This window comes from Rhinolophus sinicus, linkage group LG16 (assembly GCF_036562045.2).
Source record: "Rhinolophus sinicus isolate RSC01 linkage group LG16, ASM3656204v1, whole genome shotgun sequence".
In the NCBI taxonomy this organism is placed as follows: Eukaryota; Metazoa; Chordata; class Mammalia; order Chiroptera; family Rhinolophidae; genus Rhinolophus; species Rhinolophus sinicus.
In genome coordinates this window covers 16,009,272-16,032,455 of record NC_133765.1, presented here as the reverse complement: position 1 = coordinate 16,032,455, position 23,184 = coordinate 16,009,272, and the positions used below count along the sequence as shown (strand labels likewise).

Sequence of the window (23,184 nt, the reverse complement as noted above, 5' to 3'; positions counted from 1 at the left end):
ACATCCCCTCCAGGATCTTGGCCATAGGCCACAGGCCAGGTCTGGATGGGGCCCAGATGTTCCTTGCCTGGTGCCAGGCCTCTTGGAGGGGCTGACACTGGCTACATCTGGCCTACCCACCAGCCGGCCTGCTGTCCGGTATCCTCAGATGAGAGGTGGTCCTGATCTTGACAGAGGAGTGGCCATCATCGCCCACCCACAGATGGGCCCACACAGGGACAGGAGGCTGTGACAGGATCCGGTTTATTCTGCCTTGGGAGGGTGGTCCTGAGAGTGGCGGGTGCTACCCTATCCCAGGCGGAGGGAGGGCCCAAGGGCCAGTTAAGGCCAGTGGCGGGAGAAGCAGGGGGCATGCAGCCCCTGGAATGCGGTGAGGCCAGGCTGAAGCCCGGAGGCAGCTGTGGTAGGCTGGGGCGGGTGCCCCTGCTGCCCAGAGTGGAAGGCACCGGGCTGGGACCGAGCCAGGACTACAGGGCTGTGGACCCAGGCCACATGGGCACCCCGGAATGCAGGGTACAGGGTCACATGACACAGAACATGAAACACAGGCACGTGGCTCATGAGTAAGCACATGGACAAGTGGGCACAGATTCACAGGCCAGAGGGACACCCAGCCTCGGCTGGACACATGGACACAGTGGGGGTGTCACATGGACCACAAGGGACACACAGTATTATGGGACAAATGCACTCAATGGCCACAGGGGACAGGCCCAGGCCACAGAGAGCAAAGGGACCTTTTGGCACAACTGCATTGGAATTGAGAGAAGAGGGTGGAGGGAACTGGCCTGGAGGCGCCTGGGCACAGCCCCCATGCAGACCCTAGTGGCTCAGTCTGTCTTCCACACTTTGTTGAGCAGCTTCACCACCTCATCATAGATGATGAACACGATGGCCACGTCCAGGCAGACCCGGCCCAGGCGAGGCACAGTGCCCTTGTAGAATCTGGGGTGGGGTGGGAGAAAGAGGTAGGTGAGGAGGCAGAGGAAGGACAGTGGCCCTGGATGGGGGGGGGGGGAGGGTGTCCAGATGTCAGAGGGGCAAAAAATGGGGCCTAAAGGTAAGGACTCCCTAAGGGATGGCCTGGGGCTGGCAGGGGGTTTGGTGTGAGGCCCAGGGAGAAATCCAGGGAGGGCCTGGCGTGGAGACAACAGCTCTACCCCTTCCACACTCACGCTTTGAGCCCCTCGTTCCTTAGGATCTGCAAGCCGCAGTCCCAAGTGTTTCGGTATTTGTGTGCCTCCAGACCCTGCAAAATACCAGCATGCCACAGGACTCAGCAGCCAGCCCTTGTCCCAAGTACCCCTCCCCCTTCCTGGCCCCATCCCACCTGCATTCGGGTCTTGATCACGTCCAAAGGAGTGTTCCCGAAGACACTGGCTGCACCTGCGATAACTCCAAACACGCCAGTGACCAGCGGGTTCATGGGCTTGTTGGGGTCATCCCCTGGATGTGGGCAGGGTGAGAGGAAGGTAAAGGGGCCAGCTCTGAGCATTGGGGAGGAGCATGGACCAGGGCCTATGAGGGAGGGGGATGGGGGGGCACTTTGGCAGGGAGGCTCCAAAGTGTTTGGAGATGGGTTCTTTGGGCAGAGATGCACGCACCTCGATACCAGTTGCGTAGGGAGGTCATGACGAAGAAGCGAATGGCCTGGTTGGATCCCTGCTTTAACACGGTGGCTGTGAGGCCCTGGTACGTCCCCTTCAGCCCTAGGGACAGTAGGCATGAGGTTACACTTGCACACAGGCTCCAGCTGGGGGCTTGGGGGAAACTTCATGCAGGAGCACCAAGGCAGGAAGGGGAAGTGCAGGTTCTTTCCATCTTGGCTGAGGTCTCAGACCACATGAGGAAGGCCAAGTGGCTCACCTTGCTCCCGCACAATCTCCCTGACCCCGTGGAAGAATCCTCTGTATTTGGGGTTGGGGGAGGTCTGGTCATGAATGAACTTCACCTGAGAGAGACGGAAACAAAGGAGCTGGCTCCCAGGGTGCCACGGCAAGGCACATTTGGCCCCTGGCTTGCAGGCCCAGAGCCCACCAAGGTCAGGCCAGGGTTGGAGGTGCAGCTCTTCACCTGCAAACAGGGCCACCCAAGGCCACTATGGGACCTGAAGCCCAGGAAATAGGAGTGCCTGCCTCACTAAGGAGCCTCTGCAATTATGTTTACTGGTGCTGCCCACAGCTTGGGCAGCAAATATGCATTATGTTTTCACACACAAAAGTGTTTAGAAAACTTACCATCTTTCCACTGCCTTGGGGACAGAGTCCAGCCTCCCCAGGCAGATCCCCACGCACACCCTGCCCCTCTCCTGCTGACTCCCCACGTGGGTGTCTCCTTGGGGCACAGGACCACCCCAGCCCCCACCACACCAGCTCCCCTTTGCATGCTTTGTCCCCTGCAGGGAACTTCCGAACCTTGACGGTCTCCATAGGGCACACGACCACCACTGCCTCAGCCACTCCGGCGCCCAGGCCGCACAGCAGCCCACGCGAGCTGTCCAGCCGTCCCTGGGCATCCCGCATGTGATTGCTGAGGAACTCGAACATCCCGAACCTTGGGGCCGGAGGCAGTGGGGTGAGAGGGGCTGCCGCCGCCCGTGCCCCGCCCCCAAGGTCGCCTCCGCCCCGAGTCCACCTCACCTGACAGCCGCCTTGGGGATGGAGCCGTAGAGGAGGGAGCTGAGGCCTCGGTAAAGGCCCAGGACGCCATGGCTGCGGACCGTCTGCCGCACGCAGTCCGCTGGGGGAGGAGGCGGTCAGCGACCCCTGAGGACCCCGGAGCCCGCCCCCCGGAGCTCCCCGCCGTCGCCCTTTGCTCACCAATGCCCCGGTAGCGCGGCGGGTGCGAGCGTTCGTCCAGCTGCAGCTGGGTCTTAACGTACTCGGTGGGGAAGGTGATGCAAATTTCGATGCCGCCCGCCAGGCCGCCTACGGAGACCAGGGACCCGGGCCCTGAGACCCCTGCCGTCCGCCCCGCTCACCGCCTCCCGGGTCCCTCCCCCGCCCCGGACTTTGTCCTGCCAGGTCCCCACACCCCACCCCCGTTGTCCCGGCGAGGCACGGAGGGGCGACACGCAGGACCAGCTCCTGCGAGCCAGCTGGGGACCAGGGCCGCGCCCCCGGCCCGACCCGGAAGTGGGGCGGGGCCTTGGCGTCCCGGGCCCGCCCGGAAGCGCGGCGGAGACGGTGGGGCGGGTGGGCTAGGGGTCCGCGTCCCCGAGGGGCTCACCTGCCAGGATGGCCTTCCCAGGGTGCGTCAGCTTGGCCTTTCCGGGTGCGGGCGCAGCGGCCGCCAGATTGCGGGGCGCGGCCATGGCGGGGAGGCGGGAAGCGGGAGGCGGGGCACCCGGCATCGGCCACGGGTCCGAGCCTCCTGCGCTCGGCGCTGTCCGCGGAGGCGGTGGCGGCGGCCGGTTATGTCCGGGGGCGGGGCGGTCGCGTCAGCTCCCGGGCTCCGCCCCGCGTGGTCCGAGTAGGGCCCCGCCCCCGCCCCGCCCCTCGTCGGCCGGGAAACTGAGGCCAGGGCGGGGACGGCAGCCTAGCCAATGGCCGAGCCCTATCTCCTGACAACCGCCTGCGGCGGGGCCGGGGGCGGGGTCCTTGGAAGGCAGCCCTGCGCCCGGCCCGGACCTGTGGGTCAAAGTGCTGTCTCCTAGTAAGTCCGCCCGGGCCTCGAGCGAGCCGGGAGCGGGAAGGAGCGGGCTCGGGGTCCACGCGTCTGCCTTGAGCGGCAGGGTACCCGGAGATGGGGGTGGAGAGACACGTGCACTAGCCCCAGCCTCTCTGTTTGAGGGTTTGGCCTTCCCACACCGACGGTCAGAGCGGTTACCACTCCCCTTAGAGAATTTACAGCTCCTTGCCATGCACACGACGGGGGAAAAACCCCAAATACACCCTGGCTGTATCCCCTGGGCAGCTTTTCTGGGCGGACGCAGGACTCCCGCCCCCAGAGGTCCCGGTCCCAGCAAATCTCCTGTCCCCTCCTACCCACACCAGCACCAAGCAGGGAAGCATTGCCTTGATAAACTGACTTTAATATTTATGATCGGCAGGAGGCTCAGAGCCAGGTTAGATGGTCTGTTCAATTGTGTCTGCAAAATGAGCTGGAGGGGGCAGCTCTGCCAGTGCCGAATAAAGAGAGGGGGCCCATTCCCCCAAGTGCGGGAGACCCCTTGTAGACAAGAACTCCCAGGATGCCTCACTCCAACCAGAGGGTCTGGAGACTCAAATTGACAGCCCTGTCTGGTGACTGGAGCTGGCTGGTCTTCTTGGGTAGTCAGGGGCTACCTTGACCTCTCCATGTTCTGGGATGGCTCGGTGGCTGCCATTATTGGCCCCCAGTAAAAATAAATAACATCCAGGTGTCTCCGCCTTTCATCAGGGTCCTCTGTGCTTCTGGGATGACATGCTCCTTGGAGAAGTTAACAACTCAGTAGAAGGAGTGTTTCCACTGAACACCCAACTACACGCTGAAGCTGTACATGGGAGGCTGGGTGAAGGCGGGAGCAGTGGCATAGCCATAGGGGAAGCCGGCAGGGGCTGGGCTTGTAACAGGGCCTGCTGTCAGCATCAGTTGCTGGCCTGCAGAGGGAGAAGCTGAGGGTGAGCAGGGCTCCTGCTGCCCCCGAGTGGCCAGGGGCCCAAGGAGCAGGGCTGTAGCCAGCCCAGACCACCCAGAGACTGAGGCACAGAGAGCAGGTGCCTGGAGGCAAGGAGTGTGGGAGCTGCTGTTGTGGGGCCAGGCCCAGAAGCTGCCCAAGCTAGAGGGTAAGCTCGTCCCCAAGTGGGACACTTACTTAGCTCAACTGGCTGGGTCTCACTCATGCCCATCAAAATCTAAAAAAACCAGATTGACATTAATGGTGGGTGGGCACAGAAACCCCAGAGGAGCACACAGTTGGGAGACTCACGTGCTGCGTGCTCACATTACATCCTCAGGCCTGTATTAGTCCCGTAAACACACTCCAGGACCCAACAACCTCTCTGTGCAGTGGACACCAAACGATCCATCTGCTCAATGGCCAGGCCATTCAGGCAGGCTCTCAAGTACAAAGCCAACAACAGCCTTACTGTCAGGGGCCAAGCAGGGCGGCACACAGCAGCAGCTCACAGTGGGACAGTTGCCAGGCACACGGAGCAGGCAGGGGCACTCCCACCAGAAGGCAATTGCCCTCAAGAGCAGGGAGGACAGTGGCAGTGACTTTTACAACGTTCTTGGACCAACCACTGACCCTCTCTATACCTGGCAGTCATCATGGGCCTTCATCCCCTCCCCTGTCCATCCCCGCCCCAATCTGAAGCCCAGCCAGGGCAGGGCGGTATGAATTGCCTCCCCTCCCTAGGGGACAAGGGACAGGCTATAGGATGCCACCTACCAAACAGGAGAGGGGTGGGCTCTACCACATGCTCCTCTTGCTTGCGTAGATTCTCTGAGGCGTCCAGTCTGTCCACCTGCAAAGAGGCAAGAGCACGTGAGTGCCCGCCTGGCAGGCTATCCGCAGTCTGGGCCTGGAGGTGAACTTGGTAGGTAAGCCCACAGACTCCAGGAGGGTTAGAGCTGAGGCCAGGCACACGGGGGCCTGCAGCAGCAGTGACCACTGCCTCACGCCACAAGGCGAAGCCTCTGTGACCAGGAGATGGGAGTGCTCGGTCGGGCCCTGACGACCCCAGCTGCTGTTCCAGCCCACTCCTTTCTGAGTGGGCATTTGGCCACCAGGTGCATGGGAGCAGGGGACTGTGACTAGGCTGCGAGCGCGGCATGGCTCACAGGGCTACATCCTCTGGACACAGGGACCCCGCCAAGACAATACAGTGGTTCCTGCTTCCAGCCAGTCCAGGCTGCCCACCCCTCTTAAGGAGACTAGTCACCTGACACCTGGGATGGAGGATGTACCATTTGAGAGGCAGGGGCTGCAGCCATCTGAGGACAAGCTGCACATGGCCCTTCCTCAAGGCTTCACCATGTGCTGCCCTGTGCAGTGCCCACAGGCTGGCACAGACAGTTGGAGAGAACAGTGCGGTGGTGCCATGGGGGACATAAGGTGGACAGCACTGTGCTAGCAGCGGAGGTGTCTGGGACTCCCAAACAAACACTTGCGTAAGAAAGAAGAAATAATTACATGCCCCATGTGCAATCGGTCTAGCAGAGACCAGCCAGGTGCCAGAAACCTAGCCGAGACGGCTCTGACACCAGTCCTGTGCACGCCTCTCCCTTCCATGGGACCCGCACTGAGGTGAGGAAGGAGCAGGACAGCCATTCTCTCACAGCCTGTCCTGTCTGCCTTCAGCTGGCTCTACTGGGAGAACCTTGGAAGCCGGAGGGTTCTCAGAGGGATGGCCTTTGAGCTTTGCAGGTAAGTCAAGAGGCCCAGGACCAGGATCTCCAGTCAGGAAGAGGCTGTGGCCTTCTTGTCTGGGCCCGTCCACCTCATAGCAGTGTCTAGTTTGTGGGCCCCAGCCCAACCCAACAACCCACACCCCACCACTACTGAGAAACCCCTCGTGAGAACCCTCCTTCCCTACCATGGTGGGCACCTAGTTGGGTGCTGGTGGAGATACATGGGGCAGGATTGAGGGAGGCACCGAGGGAGCTCCTGCCTTCCAGGACTAGGGAAGGTATCTGGGGACCCCAGGCCAGGGGGCAGGGTCCTTCCAATGTGGCCCAAGCACACTGTACCTCCCTGGCTTAGCTGTGTGGCCACAGTGATGACCAAGGTGACATGGCTGCCAAGATGACCTCTGTCATTTGCCAGAGAAGGAGCATGCTCCCTCAAGTCGCTGGGGACCCAACCCCTGCAGCAATGAAGGTCTAAGTGGTCAAAGTTCCTCTTACGTTAACCTGTGGACCTCAACAACAGGAAAGATTCAAGCCACATTCTTCCTTCTTTATGCAGGGGCTCAGAACAGACTGGTTCCAGGTTAAGACAACTTCAGGATGGGAAAAGCAGGCCATTGTGGATAAAGCAGTTTCCATGGACAAGCTCCACATATCAGAGATACCTTCTGTAGGGAGCTGCAGTCCACATGGCTGAGGAATCACGGACCCTTGCAAATTCAGTCAGCCCATGTCCTCCAGCAGCATGCAGCTCAGGCCACGTGGCCAGGGCTGGCCCTCCCTAGTCCCCTGGAAGGGCAGTTCCCTCCCACTCACATGTGCTGTGTGGATGGGACCAGGATGCACCCTAGTGGTCCCTCCTCCTGCAGCAGGGTGATGGCCTGGAATAGCCCTAGGACAGCCCTTGCCAGGGCCTGGGCAACTCCCAGGAGGCTCTGCGGGCAGCAGGCAGAGCAAGCCCGTGCAGGCCAAAGCTGGCAGCCCCAGACACCCCTACCCCCACTATACTTCCTATTTCTTCCCGAAGCTCCTGGGAGGCCTCTCACTTCCCTGCACACTGAAAGAAGCCTCAGCTGGTGGCTTCTTGGCATTGGGGGGGGGGGTCTCCATCTAGCTGGAAGAAGGTTAGGGGTATGGCTAGATGGGCAGGTAGGCACTGCTGAGTGATGGCTTTCTGCAGAAAAGAAAGATGGCTTTCTTTCTGATTTTTGGTCAGAAAGAAATCAGACCAGACGACATGCGTTCCTGGACAGTGGTGACAGCTAGGCCCCAGACAGTCACTAGGGCTTTGACATAAGGGAGTTAAAATCAGACACTGCCACCTCATTTAACAGCTCATCAACCTGCAGAGAAAGCCAGAGTGAGACACTAGGGACACCAAGTAACATCTGGAGTGGCAGAGCGATGTGCTAAGACACGAGTATGGTCCCTGGGCCAGGGAGATGTGGGTCTGAGGCCCCCCCTTTACATGTCAGCTTTGGACACGAACCCCAGTGTCTGCAGGTAGAGGGGACTGTCTCCCTTGTCAAGGCGTTAAAGGCTTAAACAAGTGTTAACATTCCTAGTAAGTGCTCCTCTGCTGGCCAATAGCTGGTGCTGAGAGGTACGTGGCCTGCAGTGTGTGGTAGAACTGCTGTGGGGGTGCAGCTCCCCCCATGGTGATTTTCTAGAAGACATTAATGTTGGGCAGAAAACCATTCAAGCCTGAAGGCAAGAGGCCTCTCCCACCAGCAGCTTGGGCTGGTTAGGCAAACTGGGCTGGCCCCAGTGGGCCCCCACAGGGCCAGTCACAGCCAGGGGCCAGGGAGCCACAGCAGGGCAGGTACTTACTTTGCTAAGGTACTCCCGCATCACCTGGATGAAGTAGGGCATGGCCAGGTCCAGCAGGTTGTGCCTCCAGGCCAGCTCTAGCACCACGTCTGGCGGAAGCAGGTCATAGCAGGTGAACAGAGAGGCTGCGAAGCACTCCCGCTTGCCCTCCTCTAGGAACCACTGCAGCAACTTCTCAGCCAGCTCAGCGTCCCTGGACTCTGCAGTGTGCTGCATGGCATCCTGCAACCAAGGCAGATGCTCAGCTTGGCTACCCTGCCATCTACCACCTGAAGCACTTTCTGGCCGAAAGGGCAAAAGAGCAAGTACCAAACTCCATGAAGGCCCTTACCTCACTGAAAGAGGGTTCCCTGTGCCTCGACTGCCCTGTGGTAGACGAAGTACCACCTCCAGGAGGGCTAAGGAGGGCACCGAGCATGATCCTGGCAGCTGGCCCTTGCAGAGCTGAACTGCCCAGAGGGAGGTAGCACACACGGAGCAGATGCCCTGGGAGACAGGCTGCAGCCTCAGAGCCTGATGGCATGCAGAGGGAGTGCATGGAGGACACTAAAGAGATGGTGACAGTGCCCGCAGGGCCTGCTGTGAAGGCCATCGTCACTACGCTCGGGCCAACAGCCAGCTCCATCCTTCCAGAATCAACATGGAGCAGCTATGAGGGACACAGCTAGTGCTCAAGAAATAGCGATTTGCCCCTTCTTCCTGACATAACAAAGCCCCTCAAAAACCCTTAATCACTACTTTCATACTTGTGAATTTCTTTGTCTAAAACATAATTAAAAAAAATCATACCCACCCAGTGAGTGTCATCAGTAAATTAGCGATTTTTGTGTCAACTCCCTCAGCCTCCACCACAACCCTCTGTACACTCAGCTGATGAGAGGCACAGCTGGTGGCAAACACAATCTGGTTGCCACTAACAGTGTGACTGCTGCTACCCAGAGACAACTGTTGGCTGCCATTGCGGTCACTGCTCCTCGAGCCCACTCGGTCACCTCCGACATGAAGCTCTGAGGTCTCTCTGGAGACTGAAATGAGACCCAAAGCCCTGTAGGCCAGCACCTGGCACCCCGCCCCTTGACCCCCTCCAGGAAGGATCCTCTCCTGCTTGCTGCTCTGTTTTCAAGTCTTGCCTTGTTCCCACACCGTTCACACAAAGGCACCAGGTCTCTTTCTCTCCCCTTTTTTCCCCCCATCAACGTCAGTGGACACTCAGGTGAAAGCGCCAGTACCCCTTCAGGCCCCGTCTCCTCAGTTCTGAGGCCAGTGAGCCACTCTCTGTCCAGCTGGGCCAGCTGCTTTGTCCTCGACCCGCACCTAAAACCCCTTCCCTCCCTCCACAGGCCTTGAGGACTATCTCACGAACTCTCACAGCCTTAACTGCCATCACCAGAAAGTGGATGTTTCCAGAAGCTGGCAGCTTCCTAGAGGACTCAGATGCAATGAGCCCCACAGGAGATCTCTCAGTCTGTGCCCTTCTCCTACTGGAGCCTGGAACAAAGCTCAAGTCTGGGATTCTCCCACACCTTCCCATTTCTCATTACCACTCCGGCTGTGTCACCAGCAGGGCGTCTCTCCACCTCCCAAACCATTGCTAGCTCCCAACAGGGAGCCACTCCAGCCCCCTGCCCTACCGTTTCTGGCCTATGACTTCACCTCTGCAGGCTCCTGAACTTCACTTTGGCCTGAGGGGCCCATGCAGCTTTTGCCTGTCTGCGCACCTGTGTGTAGGCCCCCTGGCCCTCCCCTTCCTGTGTCCTAACACCTTCCTGCTCTGCTCTTCCTCAGGAGGCCCAGTTACTGCCTCCTTTGCTCAGCCGGCTCCCCAGGTAGACAGCACACCTCAAGGTGCTCACCCGACAGCTGACAGCCCACTGTGCTGTCACATCCACCTCTGCAACCTGGAAAGCACACTTCTTGCTGCTCCATGACTGTCCCTGGAGCCAGTGGTGACCACTCATCATCCCTGGGGTGGCATGCTGTGCCTCCCACTCTCTTGGGGCCTTCCTGCCGGGGCACTGCGTGCATGAGCACCGTGGGCTCTTTAGCGCCACACTTGCCTCCACCTACTATTAATAGATGTAGCATTGAACCCTCAGATGTGACAACCAGATGTCCTCGCGGGGGTCAAAGTCACCCCCAGCTGAGAACCACTGTGCTGGAAAGCATGCCAACCAACTTTCTGCCTGTGGCTTTGTCGTGGGTTCTCCCTGGCGCACACCACTTTGAATGGCATCGCTGGTTGGAGGAGAACGGACTGCCCCTCTGGCAGTGCTCACGGCTCTGCCCACTCACTCTCTTCCTGCCCCAGTTTGTGAGGAGCCTATGCATTCAAGACCTTGGTGTGTACCTGGCAGGACAGGGAAGCTGTGACTACCCCCCGGCCAAAAGCCACGGACAGCTTCCTTCCAGTGTCACAGCCCCACTGCCACCTTCTAGGGCCAGCACCTCAACACCTTGACATGCCGTCCCAGATCTTCTGTGGCATTTTCTTTTAGTTCCTCTACAGGGGCCTGTCACCACCCCATAGGAAGGACCACAAGCACTGTCACTAAAGGCGAGATGTCACCTAAGAATCCCAAACTGGAGGTGACAACTTGGGGAGCAGCTCAATGTGCCCTGGTCTTAGCTCAATGTGCCTGCAATGAGAGGGAGGTGCCTGTGCTGGGCAAAGGGTGGCAGCTGTCAAGTGTCCTGGGAAGGCATTCAGGAGTGCTGAGGACAGCTCTGGGAGTAACACCCTCAGGTCCAGCTCAGGGCCTGCAGAGTGGCTCCTGGGGGCTCCTGGCACATGGAACCCTTGGAAATCAGCTCAGCCATGCACAAGGACCCTCTTGTGCAACTGTGCTTTGCTCCACTGGGGAGACACCAGGCAAAGTGATGGCAAAGGCTTCCAGGCCTGGGATCTCTCCAGCAGCCCATCCTGACTAACAGATGCCTGGACCGGGACTGGATATTTTGAACATGATTTTTAACTTAGGTGTTTTTAATTCCCCAAATCTTGATAGGAAGCAAAATAGGTGCCAAGTAAATGGTGCCATACTGTGCTTACGGAGAATGAAACCCACATGTAACTGCTGCGAAAAGAAGACTGCATGAAAGTAAGTTTTTCAAAGCGAATAACTTTTTAGGGCTGTGAGTTGACGATAGGTAATGATCCTCCAGACTGCTCCCACCTCTCAGCCGGTGTTCTGAAAACGCTGCCCCCTAATTTCATCCTCCCTGTCCCCACCACAAGGTCTCCTGGTAGCGTTGTGACCTCCTCCAACCCTAAGCCCAAGCCTCGGGAAGCATACGGGGGCGGCCAGGGCACTGGGACCGACCTTGTAGAGATGGTCCTTCTTGCAGAGCTCCACGCTCTGGGCCCACCGCTTGTTGCCCTTGTACAGATAAGCGGCGATGCGCCTGAACTCGATCAGCTGGTGCTTCTCCAACCGCTGCGCCAGGGCGATCTTGTCAAAGTTGTCATAGGCGTCGATAGATGCTCTCAGACCCTAGGAGGACATGGCCTTGCCTTGGGTGAGGGATACGGTGGAGCAAGCACCAGGCATTACTCAGTGGCAGTTCTTGCCACCTTAGCCTCAGAAAGGCTGCTGCCATGTACCCATGGTGCTCCTTGGGGCTCACACCCCCTCCTGTGCAAGGGCAGCCTGCTGGGGACACACGGGCCAGTACAGACAGGGCCTCTCCAGCTCCTGAGCACCCAAGGCCAGCGTCCGGGTCCCGGGAGCCCAGGAGGAGCTGCTGCCGCTCCCTGCCGGGGCTCTTCCCACACCCACCTGATAATCCTCCTCTTCTGTCAGCAGGTGGTTGAGCGCCTCATTCACACTCTTGTTGTTGTGGCTCTGGACTGACCGCAGGTAAGGCTTCACCAGGGGCAACTGGCCTGCCTGCCATCGGGGGAAGGGGCAGGCCACTGAGACAAGTCTCCAGGAATCCCCTGGGCTGGGGGCCCCTGGACACACTGATGGGCCGGTGGGGACAGCCCAGCTCCAGCTCTCCTCCCGGGCACCTAGAACCAACCACGCTCTGTGCGCGCTCACGCAAAAAGGGCTGCCTGGGATGCTCGGCAGATGCCATTTCACCTATGGACATCAGAGCTGGTGTGCAAAGCTGGATCTGAAACTCAGACCAGTCTGATACACTTAATCTTTAAATAGTCTGGGGATCCATTTCAGAATCAGTTTGTTATGGTGATACCGTTCAGATGACCGTGGCCCAATGTGCCCTTCTCTGGAGCTGGGGTTCTGGCTGACTCACCTTTGCAAAGAAGTCAACAGTCCGCGTGTGATCCAGCCGGGGCGCCAGCACGAGCAGCAGGTCGTTGATGAGCAGGGGTTTGTAATCCAGATAGAACTGCAGGGCTTTGTAGTAGAGCTCCACATTGGCAACCTGCAGGTGGGTTGGCAGAGCAGGGGTCAGCTGTGCGTCCTCAACCCCACCGCTGCCTCAGATACTGCACACTCCTTCTGGTCGTCACCGCCTCTTAGAAGACTGGGCAGCCTCCCAACATGACTCCTTTCCCCTCATCTGTGACACTTTTCTCCTCAGCACTTGCTACCCGATGCCCTGAGAGGCAGGCATTTGTTTCCTGCCTCACCCGGCACCCACCCTGTAACTGATGCTCAGCCAGTACCCGTGGAGTGAATGAGGGTAAGAAGCAGAATATACCCAAGCACCAAAACGTGGTCTTATCCAAGCAAGATTCCCCAGCCCTCCTCAGGAGGCTCAGCCTGAGCTACAAGCAACGCGTCCTATGGGGTCCCAGATACTCTCCAGCTAGACACTGCAGGGCTCAGACTGGGCAGCCTGGCCTGATCCCATGGTCCCGGGAGGGATGTCCTCTAGGTTTGCTGACTGGCATTCAGGGGAGATCAAGGTGGTTCCTGCCCTCCAGTAGGACACGTACGGAGGCCCAGGGCTGCACACTGGGCACGGGATGCTAGAGCTGTGCTGGGAGGGGTGGCATGACAGGAGCCCTCCAGCCACCCTGGGTTCAGGTGAGCTGGCAGCAATGTGGAGTCCAGGGACGTCTGCAGACCGAAACGGTGGAGGAAGAGGACTGTGCACAGCCCGTTGTCACTGACACTCTCGCTGGTCCCTGACTGCTCCCTCTTCACTCCCTGATTTGGACGTGTCCCTCTGGGTCCAGAGCACTCACTGCCACCACAGGTTCTAACCTAGATGGGTTGGGGGGCCTTAGTGCCTGCCCCATGGGCGCAGAGGAGACTGGTGACCTTCCCTGCCGGGCACGTTTGTATCAGAGCTCTGGAACCTGTCGTCTTCCAGGCTGGCCCTTTTACTCAGCGTCAGACTAGACCAAGCAGAAGGGGCTGTCAGGATGTAAGGCGGGGTCGAGGGGCTCCAGTTCACCTGCAGTGGTGAATTGCCTCCTCCAAGCCCCACTGGCAGGCCCCTGCCAGCGACTCTTTAGGATGACTGTGGGACAAGAGAGGGTCATGCAGAAGGATAAGCCCATGTCGCTGAAGCTCTCCCTGGGTGCATCCTGTGCCCCTGGAGAGGCCCTGCCCCTCTGCAGGCAGGAGAACAGGCAGAGGTGGTGGTGGTTAAAGGGGTTTCCTCCTCAGAGCACACAGGACAACTTGCTTTCCCTGCCTTTTAAACAAGTCCATGCAGCCTTCACTAAAGCATGGCCAGAGTGCCCCGGGTCCATCTGTGTGGATAGCTCTCTTCCCTTTGCTGCGGTCATCATGCGGCTGGGCAAGAGCTGGCCCAGCCACTCTGGGTGGGGGATCCAGGACACGTGTCCTGTTGGGCTGAGCTGCTGATGTGGAGGCAGCTGGTGCCCTCAGGATGCAGTGGTTTCATGACCCTCTGGGGTGACAGCTGCTCCTGTTGGGGCACAGGCGCCCATGAGGTGCCCTCCTCTGGAGCACTGCACCAGGACGGGAGCACCGGCAAGGCCACAGTCGCCGCCGTGCCTGGGTGCGCATGTTGCACACCTTGTCTCCAGGAAGCCCTGGGCCTGGGACAAGGCATCAACTCTGTTTTGCAGAAGAGAAAACCGAGGCTCAGAGATTCTGTCACAAGCTCAAGGGTGACCAGCCAGTGTGCTCTGTCTCCTGACATGTATTGCACTACCTGTGAGAATCACCTACTGTATGCAGGGCACCTGTCACCAATCACTTGTAACATTATGTCCACTTCATGGATGGGGTAACAGGTTCACAGCGATGACACCAGCCCAAAGTGACAGAAACAGCAAATGGCTGAGCCAGGATGCCACACTGATCTGTGTCAGTCAGGCCCCTGGCCGGCCCTCCACCACACAGCCCGGTAGCTGGGTGATTCCAACCTACTCTTCTATGCTCAATGTGGACAGTGTCAACTCTGCCAGGCCACCACACCAGCTACTGTCCTTTACTCTGCCTCTCCTCCACACAGGAGGGCACAGGGGTCTGTGTCTCACATGGCAGGAAGGCAGCAGTGCGTCACACTGAGAAAGAGGACTCAGACCCGAGCTGCACGAACATTGCGCTGCCACACAACACGGTGTCATCTGTGAACGTGTCCTCAGACCTCAGGCTCCGTGCGGACCTCCATCTCTCCTCAGGCATCTGCTGATCCTGACCACCACCAAGGGGGGGGGCCTCATGCAGGTCACGTGTCCGTCAGTCACCTGGACGAGCACAGTGTCCGGATCCAACTGAGAAACAAAAAGCACTCCCACCTCAACCATGGCATGCCCTCAACTTTACAATGCATCCTGGTATCAGAGGAGTTAAAGGAGAAAAAAGGCACCTAGACTTGATCAGGTATGAATTTTCTAGCATGTTTTTCACGTGTGCCAGAGCACAAGAATGTGTGATCTGCCTGCCCTTTCACCAGCAACCGGAAAACCTCACTCAGGACCGGACATCCCATCAGACAGCCAGACTTCACACCACCACACCGATTAGTGTGGACATGTGTGACCTTGGAGCCGACTGTTCCTTCTAACAGCTCTTAGTGAGAGTGGGCGCCGAGACCTGGCTGGGTGTCTCCATCCAACACCCAGGCCTGCCCTCAGCAGCCAGATGTGGAACAGAAGGCAAATGCGTCCCTGACCCAGAGAAGAGGAGAACACGCCCCACCTGGGAGCGGTGGGATGGACATGCAGTCAGAACGCTCCCTTTACTGGCACAAGGCAAATGGGAGAGATCTGAGGGCAAATTATTCACCTAAGTCCAGTGGGACAAAACAAGGGCCCTCAAAGCAAAAAGCCCAGGGACTGAAGACTGAAAGCTTTACCCTCTTGCCACCTAATATGCGTGTAGCACTCTGAGTAAGGAGCAGTCCGGAGACCAGAAACACAAAATAGCAGAGGACCTCATGATGCTTGAACCCAGACCTGACACTTTCCAACAGGTTTTGGCAGCTGGTGTTAGTCAAACTAGACTATAGGAGGGTGGCCACGGCTGGGAAGGGTGGACACCCAGGGGCAGACCTGGGCTCAGGCCTCCACCTGGAAGGTTTTTACTGCCCCTCTGTCAGGTGCCTGCATTTCTCTGGGGCTGGCAGTTTTGTGGGGAGAGACATGAAGGAAAAAAATGCCAGGTGGTGAAAAATATAAAAAAAAATACAACAGGAAATAGTGGTAGACAGGGTCTGGGGCTGGGAATCCTGAGCTGAAGGGGGGAAGAAGGAAGAGCAAACAGCGAGGTCCGGCTGCAAAGGGCCCAGCTTGGGTGCATGGCAGGGAAAGTGTGGTCCTGGGAGACAGGAGCGGCAGGTGGGGCTGCAGGCCACACTGGCTTCCCCTGCCCTCAGCCTAGCTGTGCGGCCCTACGCCAGTCATTACCCTTCCTCAGGAGTTCCCTTTGAGCAGACGAAATCACCACCGCCTGCACAGAGGTGCAAACACGCCCGGAGGCGGCACACTGGTGTTCATTCCAGGGCCCCAGGACAGCCCTGGCAGCAGCAGGCAAGAACTGGCACCCAGGTGCCCGCTTACCTTGGCAATGACATCCTTGAACTGCCCTTCTCTCCAGGCATCAGTAGGGTGATTGATCATGGTGAGGACAGCGTTGTCATACTCCTCGTACTTGTCGTAGAGGAACTCCAGCTCCGCCCAGAGGTGTGCCTGCTCTGCGGCTCTCAGCACCTGGTGGGATGGCCGTGGCCCAGGGTCAGGCTGGTGCCACCTGTGCACATGGTAGCCAGAACCTCCAGGAAGGCTGGATTACCTTTGGGATGTTGACACGGGACCAGAAGAGCTGCAGGTGCTCTGGCATCTTCTGTGGCTTGAACTTGGAGTAGAGGATGGCCAGCTCTGTGAACATGCCCATGTGGGCCTGCTCTAGGCCCAGGGCTGCCTCCAGCAGGGAAATCACCTCCTCGAAGTAGCCTCGATCCTGACAGACCAATAGCAACGCTTGAGGCTGAGGTAAATGCACCTGACTGCAGCTCCCTCTGCAGAGCCCACTCCCAAGGAAGGAAGACGTGCAATGGCTGCAGCTCTCTGTGTCTAGCCCCAACTCCCTCTTGGTCATCCACCCTGGTTACAACCTGCCCGGCATGCCTGAACTCTGAGTCTTCCTTCCCTTTAATGACCACAAACTTGGAGGGTCACCCCCAGAGGACTATTTCACACCCTCCTCAGTCCCATCTTCACTCTGCAGATAACCTCGCTGCTTCACTGAGAAAACGGAAACCATTACAAATGCCACGCCTACGCCCCTTCCAACCCCTGTCCCCACGTTCTGTTTACACGCCTTCTGCGCTAGGACCCAGCAGACTGGAGCTCTAGGCCCCATCACCTCCCACCTACCAAGGCCTCGGCACCGGCAAGCCTCACTTGCTCTTGGCATCAACATCCCTCTCTATAGCTCATCGTCAGCAAATCTCCTGCTACTTCTCTAATCCCAAAATGCCTGTTCTTGACCCTATGTCCCATTTTTCTACTCCTCCTTGCAGCAAAAACTCCTCAGAAGAGCTGTTCCCATTCCTCTTCCTGCTCTCAAGAACCCACCCATCCAGGCTGTCTCACCTCAGGACTCAGTCACCAGTGTCCCCCTTCTCCTGGCACCTGCCGGGGAGCAGGCCCCTGCCCTCGGCCAAGCCCCTTTCTGGGCGCACCTGTAATCTGGCTGCTCAGAAATCTCGTCCCTGGAGTTGCTTCTCCTTTACTCCAACTCATGTGGGAGGCGAGGCTCGTCTGTGGCCTGTTCTTTATCTACACTCACGCCAGGGGACTGCAGTCAGTCTTTATGTGCCCTCTATATGCAATTGCTCCCATTTTATTTCTTTAGCTGGGTTTCTTCAGTGAACACCAGACCCTATTTCCCACTGCCCACTTGACAGTTCTACGTGAACATACAACTGGCAACTCAAACTTAGTTGTATGTTCAAAACGGAATTCCTGTCCTTCCCTCTACAAAGCCCCCACCTTCAGTCTTCCCCATGCCCACTGATAACTCCATTTCCGGTTCAAACTAAAAAGAAATGGAGTTGTCCTTGACTTTTCTCTCTCACCCCACACACAATCCACTAGCACATCAAGTTGGCTGTGCATTCAAAGCATGCCCCCCCACCTGGTCACCCGATCACTGCTCTGCCCCCACCAGCACCACCCTAACTGTCCGCCCACCTCCCACCTGCCCCGTCTGCCCAGCCGTGAAAAGTCTTCTCAGCACACAGGCCCGAGAGGCCTCCTCACGCTGCAGGCCCTGAATCCTCCCTCGAGTACAGCTGTCTTTCATCATGGCCGCTGCCCAACCCCAAGGGCTCTTCCTTGATTACTTGGCATGTTCCTGCCTCAGGACTCTGCCCTGGTCACTGATCCTTCCCTCAAACATCCCCACGACCAGGCCCTGAGATTTCTCCAGGGTCTGCTCTACGTCACCCTGTCAGTTAGTGCCACCTTGACAGCCCCTTATGAAACTCCAGCCAAGCATTCCTGGTCGCCACACCTGCTCCATTTCCCCCGTGACTCATCACCTTCAAACATTATGTTTGTTGCCTGCCTGTCAATCTCCCGAAATGTAAATTCAACTGAATAGGGGCTTTCTGTTTTGTTTGCTGATACCATTATCTAGAATAACGCCCAGCACATAGTAGGTACCCAAACATTTGCTGAACAAATGAAGTATTCTATTTGGCAGTCTTTCGACTGCTTTACTACTTTCCCTGTTTGCTTTATAATTCAAACTCCTGTTGAACAGGAAAGAATGTATCCCTGAAAAGTCATCAAGCCTAAGTGATATTTTGGACCTTGGTGCCACCCACTTTCACAGGCTCACAGGCCCCCTGACCTCTGTGACTCAGTAAGTCCCCTCTAGGCTACTGTTCCCTCAGTGAGGGGGGTAGGGGCTCAAGTTCCAGGGAACAGTAACACTGCTGAGCCACATCAAACCGTCAGTCTGTCCTGACTGACCCCACCTGGTCTGACCACACAGCGCCAGACTCCCAGGGGGGAGGCCCCGGCCCTGAACACATTCATGCCTGTCAATCACTCCACAGCGAAGCGTAACTACAACAGCATGGGGAGATCCCACCCTTCCAGAGAGCTCCTGAGGTTCCCTCTTCTGGACAATTGCATGTGCTTGTCTCCCCAGCACTCGATAATCATATCCTCTGTGGGTCACACACTCTGGGGACCTGGGATTCAGGCTATAGCTCTGCTACATGACTGGCCCAATGTTCTCAGCAAGTTACCCAAGGGTTGTCTCCACCTGCAAAGCACTGACTGGGCTTCTTAAGGTCCAAGGACACAAGAGGAGGGAGAGTCCTTTTACAAACACAAATACCAGCCTGTACTGAGGTCCAGGATATCTAACACGCCAAGCTGAGTTAGTTTATAGACAGGTTGTCTAGCCCCTGAAAGAACCTTCCCATAGAGACGATGCTTCATCTATGCTCACTGTGCATGTAATACATACTAAGGGAAGGACCTCCCTTTTATTTGCAGCATTTAGGTGTCACTTGTCACCTCCATTGCCAGCAGAGATCATCTCTGGCCAGGGACTAGTTACCTGGTAATAGCGGATCAGCTCCTCCAGCTCATCAGCGTGAACGACGATGTGAAGACCACACAGCTGTGCCAGGCGGAACTCCTGCCCATCCACGCAGGCAAAGCACACCTAGGAGAGGGGACGCCAGGCAGCGTGAGCATCCTGAGACAGGGCACCGCACCAAAGCAGCTGCCCCCAGGGATGCAAATACAGAAATACCAGCAACCAGGGCTTTTTAAGTTGGATTCTGAACAGGTAGATAACTGTAAAGTGAGCTGCGTGAGACTGGGAGAAAAAAACATTAACACTTCTAATCTGCAGGCCACCGGGGTGTTTGATACCATGGAGAGAAGAGGGTTCCTGCATTACTTCTAAGCCCTGAGAGGTGGAGTCTGTTTAGGTGACAGGAAAGTGATGCTGGATTTTCAGGTTTGGGGTGTGAAAAGAGTTTAACAAAGCTCAAGAATAACTGTCATCAGAGCACATTCATCTGAGTGATGTTCACACAGGAGCTTGCTTTAATAAGCACTTTTTAAACTGTGCTTTTGTTTTAGGCACTGTACACAATATGTACACTTAATAACAAGTATTAAGAAGTGAAGGCCCCCCCCACCCCCACCTATGAAGAAAGATGCTTCTGCTCAAAAGGATGCAGGAGGGGCCCTAGAGCTGCACTGCTTTTGAAGGCTGACCAGAAAGACCCCCACCCCAAGCAGAACTGGCTTCTTGCTAAGTTTCCCTACCTCCCTGTCTTCTACATACGCCACGTGTTTTCATGGTAGGTAAGGCAGAAAATGCTCATAAACAAAAATAATCACACAACTTAGAGATAAGTAGTCGTTACTTCGAGACACGACCTTTGCCCACTATTTTCTGTGTGATATATACGCTAGCACCCACCAGATCTCTCTCACACATTCACACACACAATGGAATTGCACCGGACATTCTACTTACAGTATTTCCCACAGAATACTGGAAACGTCCTTTCCTATGACTCTGCCTAATCATTTTGAACAGAGGGTAGTTGCAATATATATACACTATTTAACTAAGCTCTTGGTATTAGATATCTCATTTTAATCTTTTATTAAACAATGCCTAAGATTCATTGAAGCTAAATCTTTACAAACTTTTTTCCCACTCACAGATTATTCTGTCATTTTCAGAGAGCTTTACCACAAGAGACTAATAATGTCAGTTGACACTGATTATGCTGATAAAATGATGTAACTTTAAACAATATTTTAAGTTACGATATTACTTATAATACTGACAATTCCCTGCTTTTAAGACAGCTTCTGGGAATTGAATGGTTCAACATGGGGTTCCCTGGGGCCTTTGCTTCAACCACAAATGTGAGCTTACAAGGTTCTCTGCACCATCCCAGGACAAGGCAGGTGTCCAAACCTGTCCCATGTGGCAGGTCCAAGGGTGTGGGGTACAAGGAAGGACAGGAGGGAAGGCTCGGTAGACTCGCTCTCCGGCGACTTCCCACACTTACCTCCTTCCACGTCCGTGTGCTGTTGGCCTTGCGGCTGCTGTCCACCGCTGCCTGATACTCCCCAAGGTGGACCAGGGTGGAAGCCAGGCGGGCAAAGTTAGAAACACTGGTGTACAGCAGCTTGGCTGCCTCGAACATTCCCTCCTCATAACAGCGGTCTCCAACCTACAAACAATTGGGGAGTTCTGCTGAGACCTTAAACAGGAAGATTCCCCAGAGTTGGTCTGAAGTTCCTAGGTGTCAGAGCTATTTTGTTTCCAAAGGAGGTGAGTGTCTTTCTGATCACACAGCAGCCAGGGCCATCGCACAACTCCTGGAAGATGAAATGTACCTCCAGCCACCAGACCCGCTCTCCACCAGCCTACTCCTACGTGTGCTGGCTGTCATCTCCCACACCTGCACCCCAGTCCCTTTCTTCCTACTAACAACTGCAGACCAAGAATCTCATGCCGGGGTCACACACCAGCCCTCCTTGCTGCCTTCAGCAGATCTTCCTCATTCCTGGACATCTTTAGCTTTCTTTAACTTCCTCTGCTCTGGGGGCCTAGTGTTCCGCAAGACAACAGCCAGTCACTGTCAGAGAGCTGCCACCTCTGGGAACCCTGGCACAAGAATCTACTCTTGGCTTGCGGCCTCCCCTTCTTTGCAGCTTCCTGCCTCGAGCACCCCACTCCTGCCCCACCACCCCTATCTGTGCCTGGCCTCCGCTCCTTGCAGCCCGCTGTCCATGGGCAAGCTGTGTCGCTCCACCCTCACTCCCTCAGTTGTACTTGCTTGTACTCACTTGGACAAACCCAGTCTTGCTTAGAGCACTCTTCTGCCGACTCACAGCTGGGACTGCAGAGCTAACCACTGATAGCTGAACCCCAAGTGCTGACTGGTCTCTTTTAAACTTCATGATAAAACCTCAGAGGAGCTCACAACACTGGCAATCCCACTCCTTTAGTCCAGATACTCTCTCCTTGTCAACCATTTCCTAACTTCTCTCCTCAAATCTCCAATAGCTCTTCAAGTTGAGGACCTGGCTCCCCATCTCTGAGGAAACAACCAGAAGAGCCCTCTATAAGCACCAGGACCGTGCCTGCCCCCTCACCCAGCCACCAAGGCCAACTCTACTGTAGCACGTGACCGCAGCCCATTCCCCGGCTCCACGTCAGCATCCCAGCCGCCCCCGTAGTGATTTCACCCTCTGTACTAAACCACTCTGATAAGCTCAAGGAACCACTATTCTTTAGCTCAAAACCCAACTGAACAGATAGCCCTCATGCTGACCTCAGCTCAGCATCAGCCATCATTCTGTTTCCACCCTTTCCTTTAGAGCAGGGGTGTCCAAACTTTTTTCAACGTTTTTCACCAAGGGCCATTATGTGGTAAAATACACAAACAGCCGGGCCACTCACTCGAGGTGAAGTACGTATTGCCTCACCTGGTTTATTTAAGTAAACTAAATATATTTTGGAATTTGCTGCGGGCCAATTAACAATGGATCATGGGCCGCAGTTGGCCCGCGGGCCGCAGTTTGGACACCACTGCTTTAGAGCAACATTTTCCAGAAGAGGCGTTGTGTGCCTTAGAGCTGTCCCCACCCTCTCGTGTCCTCTTTGGCAGCTGCTACAATTAGGCTCTTGCAGATTTCCTAGCAGGTCATCATGGCCAAGTCTCTAGTTTGTGACGTGCAGTGTTTGGCTGACCCATCGCTCTCCCTCGCAGACGCCTACCGGGTTCCCTGGACAACACTCCTTGCTCTTTCCCACCCCGACTTCTCCCTGCCCCAGAGCTTTGGAGTGCCCTGGTCTCAGGCTTCAGCACCCTCCCCAACTCCCACCTGTACACAGAAGGCTGCCACATTTACAGCTCTAGTCTAGAATTCTTCTTGGAAACTTGACTCCCATATCCAGCTGGACAGACCCCTTGTGGGTGTCGAATAGAGGTCAACTTGTCCTAATGTGAGTCCTGACTCCCTTCCAGGATGCTGCACACACTACCCCCCACAACAGTGAGCACAAGTCCATCTGTCCAGAAGGGCTGGCCTACACCCCAAAGTATGAAGCTGCCTTCCTCCGTCTTCATAAGCACTCCGCAGCAACCCTGGTAGCTCCACCTTCAGACTCAGCAGGAGCTCGGTGCCGCTCACCTGACTACCTTATCTGAATTGTTATCAACTCTTGCCTAGGTTACTGAACAGTCTGCTCTCACTGCTTCAGCCTCTCCTTCAGTCTGTTCTCAACACAGCAGCCAGAGGGGTTCTGTTAACACCTAGATCAGATTACATCCCTCCTCTGCCCAGAATCCTCTAGTCTCACCCAGAGTGGAGGCCAGTGTCCTGCTTACAGCCCACAAGTCCCAACACATGGTGCCAAAAACCGCCTCTCCCCGCTGTTCCCTCTTTGCCTTGAACTCTGAGCCCTCTGGTATTCGATCGCTCTGCTTCAGCTGCCAGGGCCGCCTCTGCACTGCTCCTGTAACCACGCAAACACTGCCTCCTCGCAGGCCCAAGCACGGCGGCCTGCTCTGCTCTCAGAGGGATGCAGACACAAGTAGTCCCCTCCAGGATACCTTCCCCACCAG

The 23,184-nt window shown here is 56.6% G+C and overlaps 2 protein-coding genes across 8 annotated transcripts in view; both read right to left on the bottom strand.

The window, feature by feature from the left end:
* Window positions 1-227: 227 nt before the first annotated feature.
* Window positions 228-3,599, bottom strand: SLC25A1 (solute carrier family 25 member 1). Its single transcript, XM_019710161.2, has 9 exons — window positions 3,229-3,599; window positions 2,820-2,927; window positions 2,640-2,739; window positions 2,415-2,553; window positions 1,867-1,951; window positions 1,605-1,709; window positions 1,331-1,446; window positions 1,176-1,249; window positions 228-945 (listed from the first exon to the last, which is right to left on the bottom strand). Exons 1-9 carry the CDS (start codon window positions 3,350-3,352, stop codon window positions 831-833), a joined length of 966 nt encoding a protein of 321 aa, XP_019565720.1. The 5' UTR covers window positions 3,353-3,599; the 3' UTR covers window positions 228-830.
* Window positions 3,600-4,012: 413 nt separating this feature from the next.
* CLTCL1 (clathrin heavy chain like 1) overlaps window positions 4,013-23,184 on the bottom strand; it is an 86,774-nt gene continuing 67,602 nt past the window's right edge. The window contains exons 23-33 of one of the 7 annotated variants that reach the window (XM_019710157.2): window positions 20,617-20,781; window positions 19,134-19,241; window positions 16,347-16,514; window positions 16,115-16,264; window positions 12,421-12,552; window positions 11,940-12,050; window positions 11,484-11,654; window positions 8,164-8,385; window positions 5,375-5,450; window positions 4,796-4,835; window positions 4,013-4,580 (exon numbers count right to left, since the gene is read on the bottom strand). In XM_019710157.2, the coding sequence (XP_019565716.2) occupies window positions 4,816-4,835; window positions 5,375-5,450; window positions 8,164-8,385; window positions 11,484-11,654; window positions 11,940-12,050; window positions 12,421-12,552; window positions 16,115-16,264; window positions 16,347-16,514; window positions 19,134-19,241; window positions 20,617-20,781 (1,323 nt within the window). In that variant the 3' untranslated portion in view covers window positions 4,013-4,580; window positions 4,796-4,815. The remainder of the gene's footprint in view (window positions 4,581-4,795; window positions 4,836-5,374; window positions 5,451-8,163; window positions 8,386-11,483; window positions 11,655-11,939; window positions 12,051-12,420; window positions 12,553-16,114; window positions 16,265-16,346; window positions 16,515-19,133; window positions 19,242-20,616; window positions 20,782-23,184) is intronic. The other 6 variants (XM_019710156.2, XM_019710154.2, XM_074321010.1 and 3 more) reach the window with 6 other exon arrangements.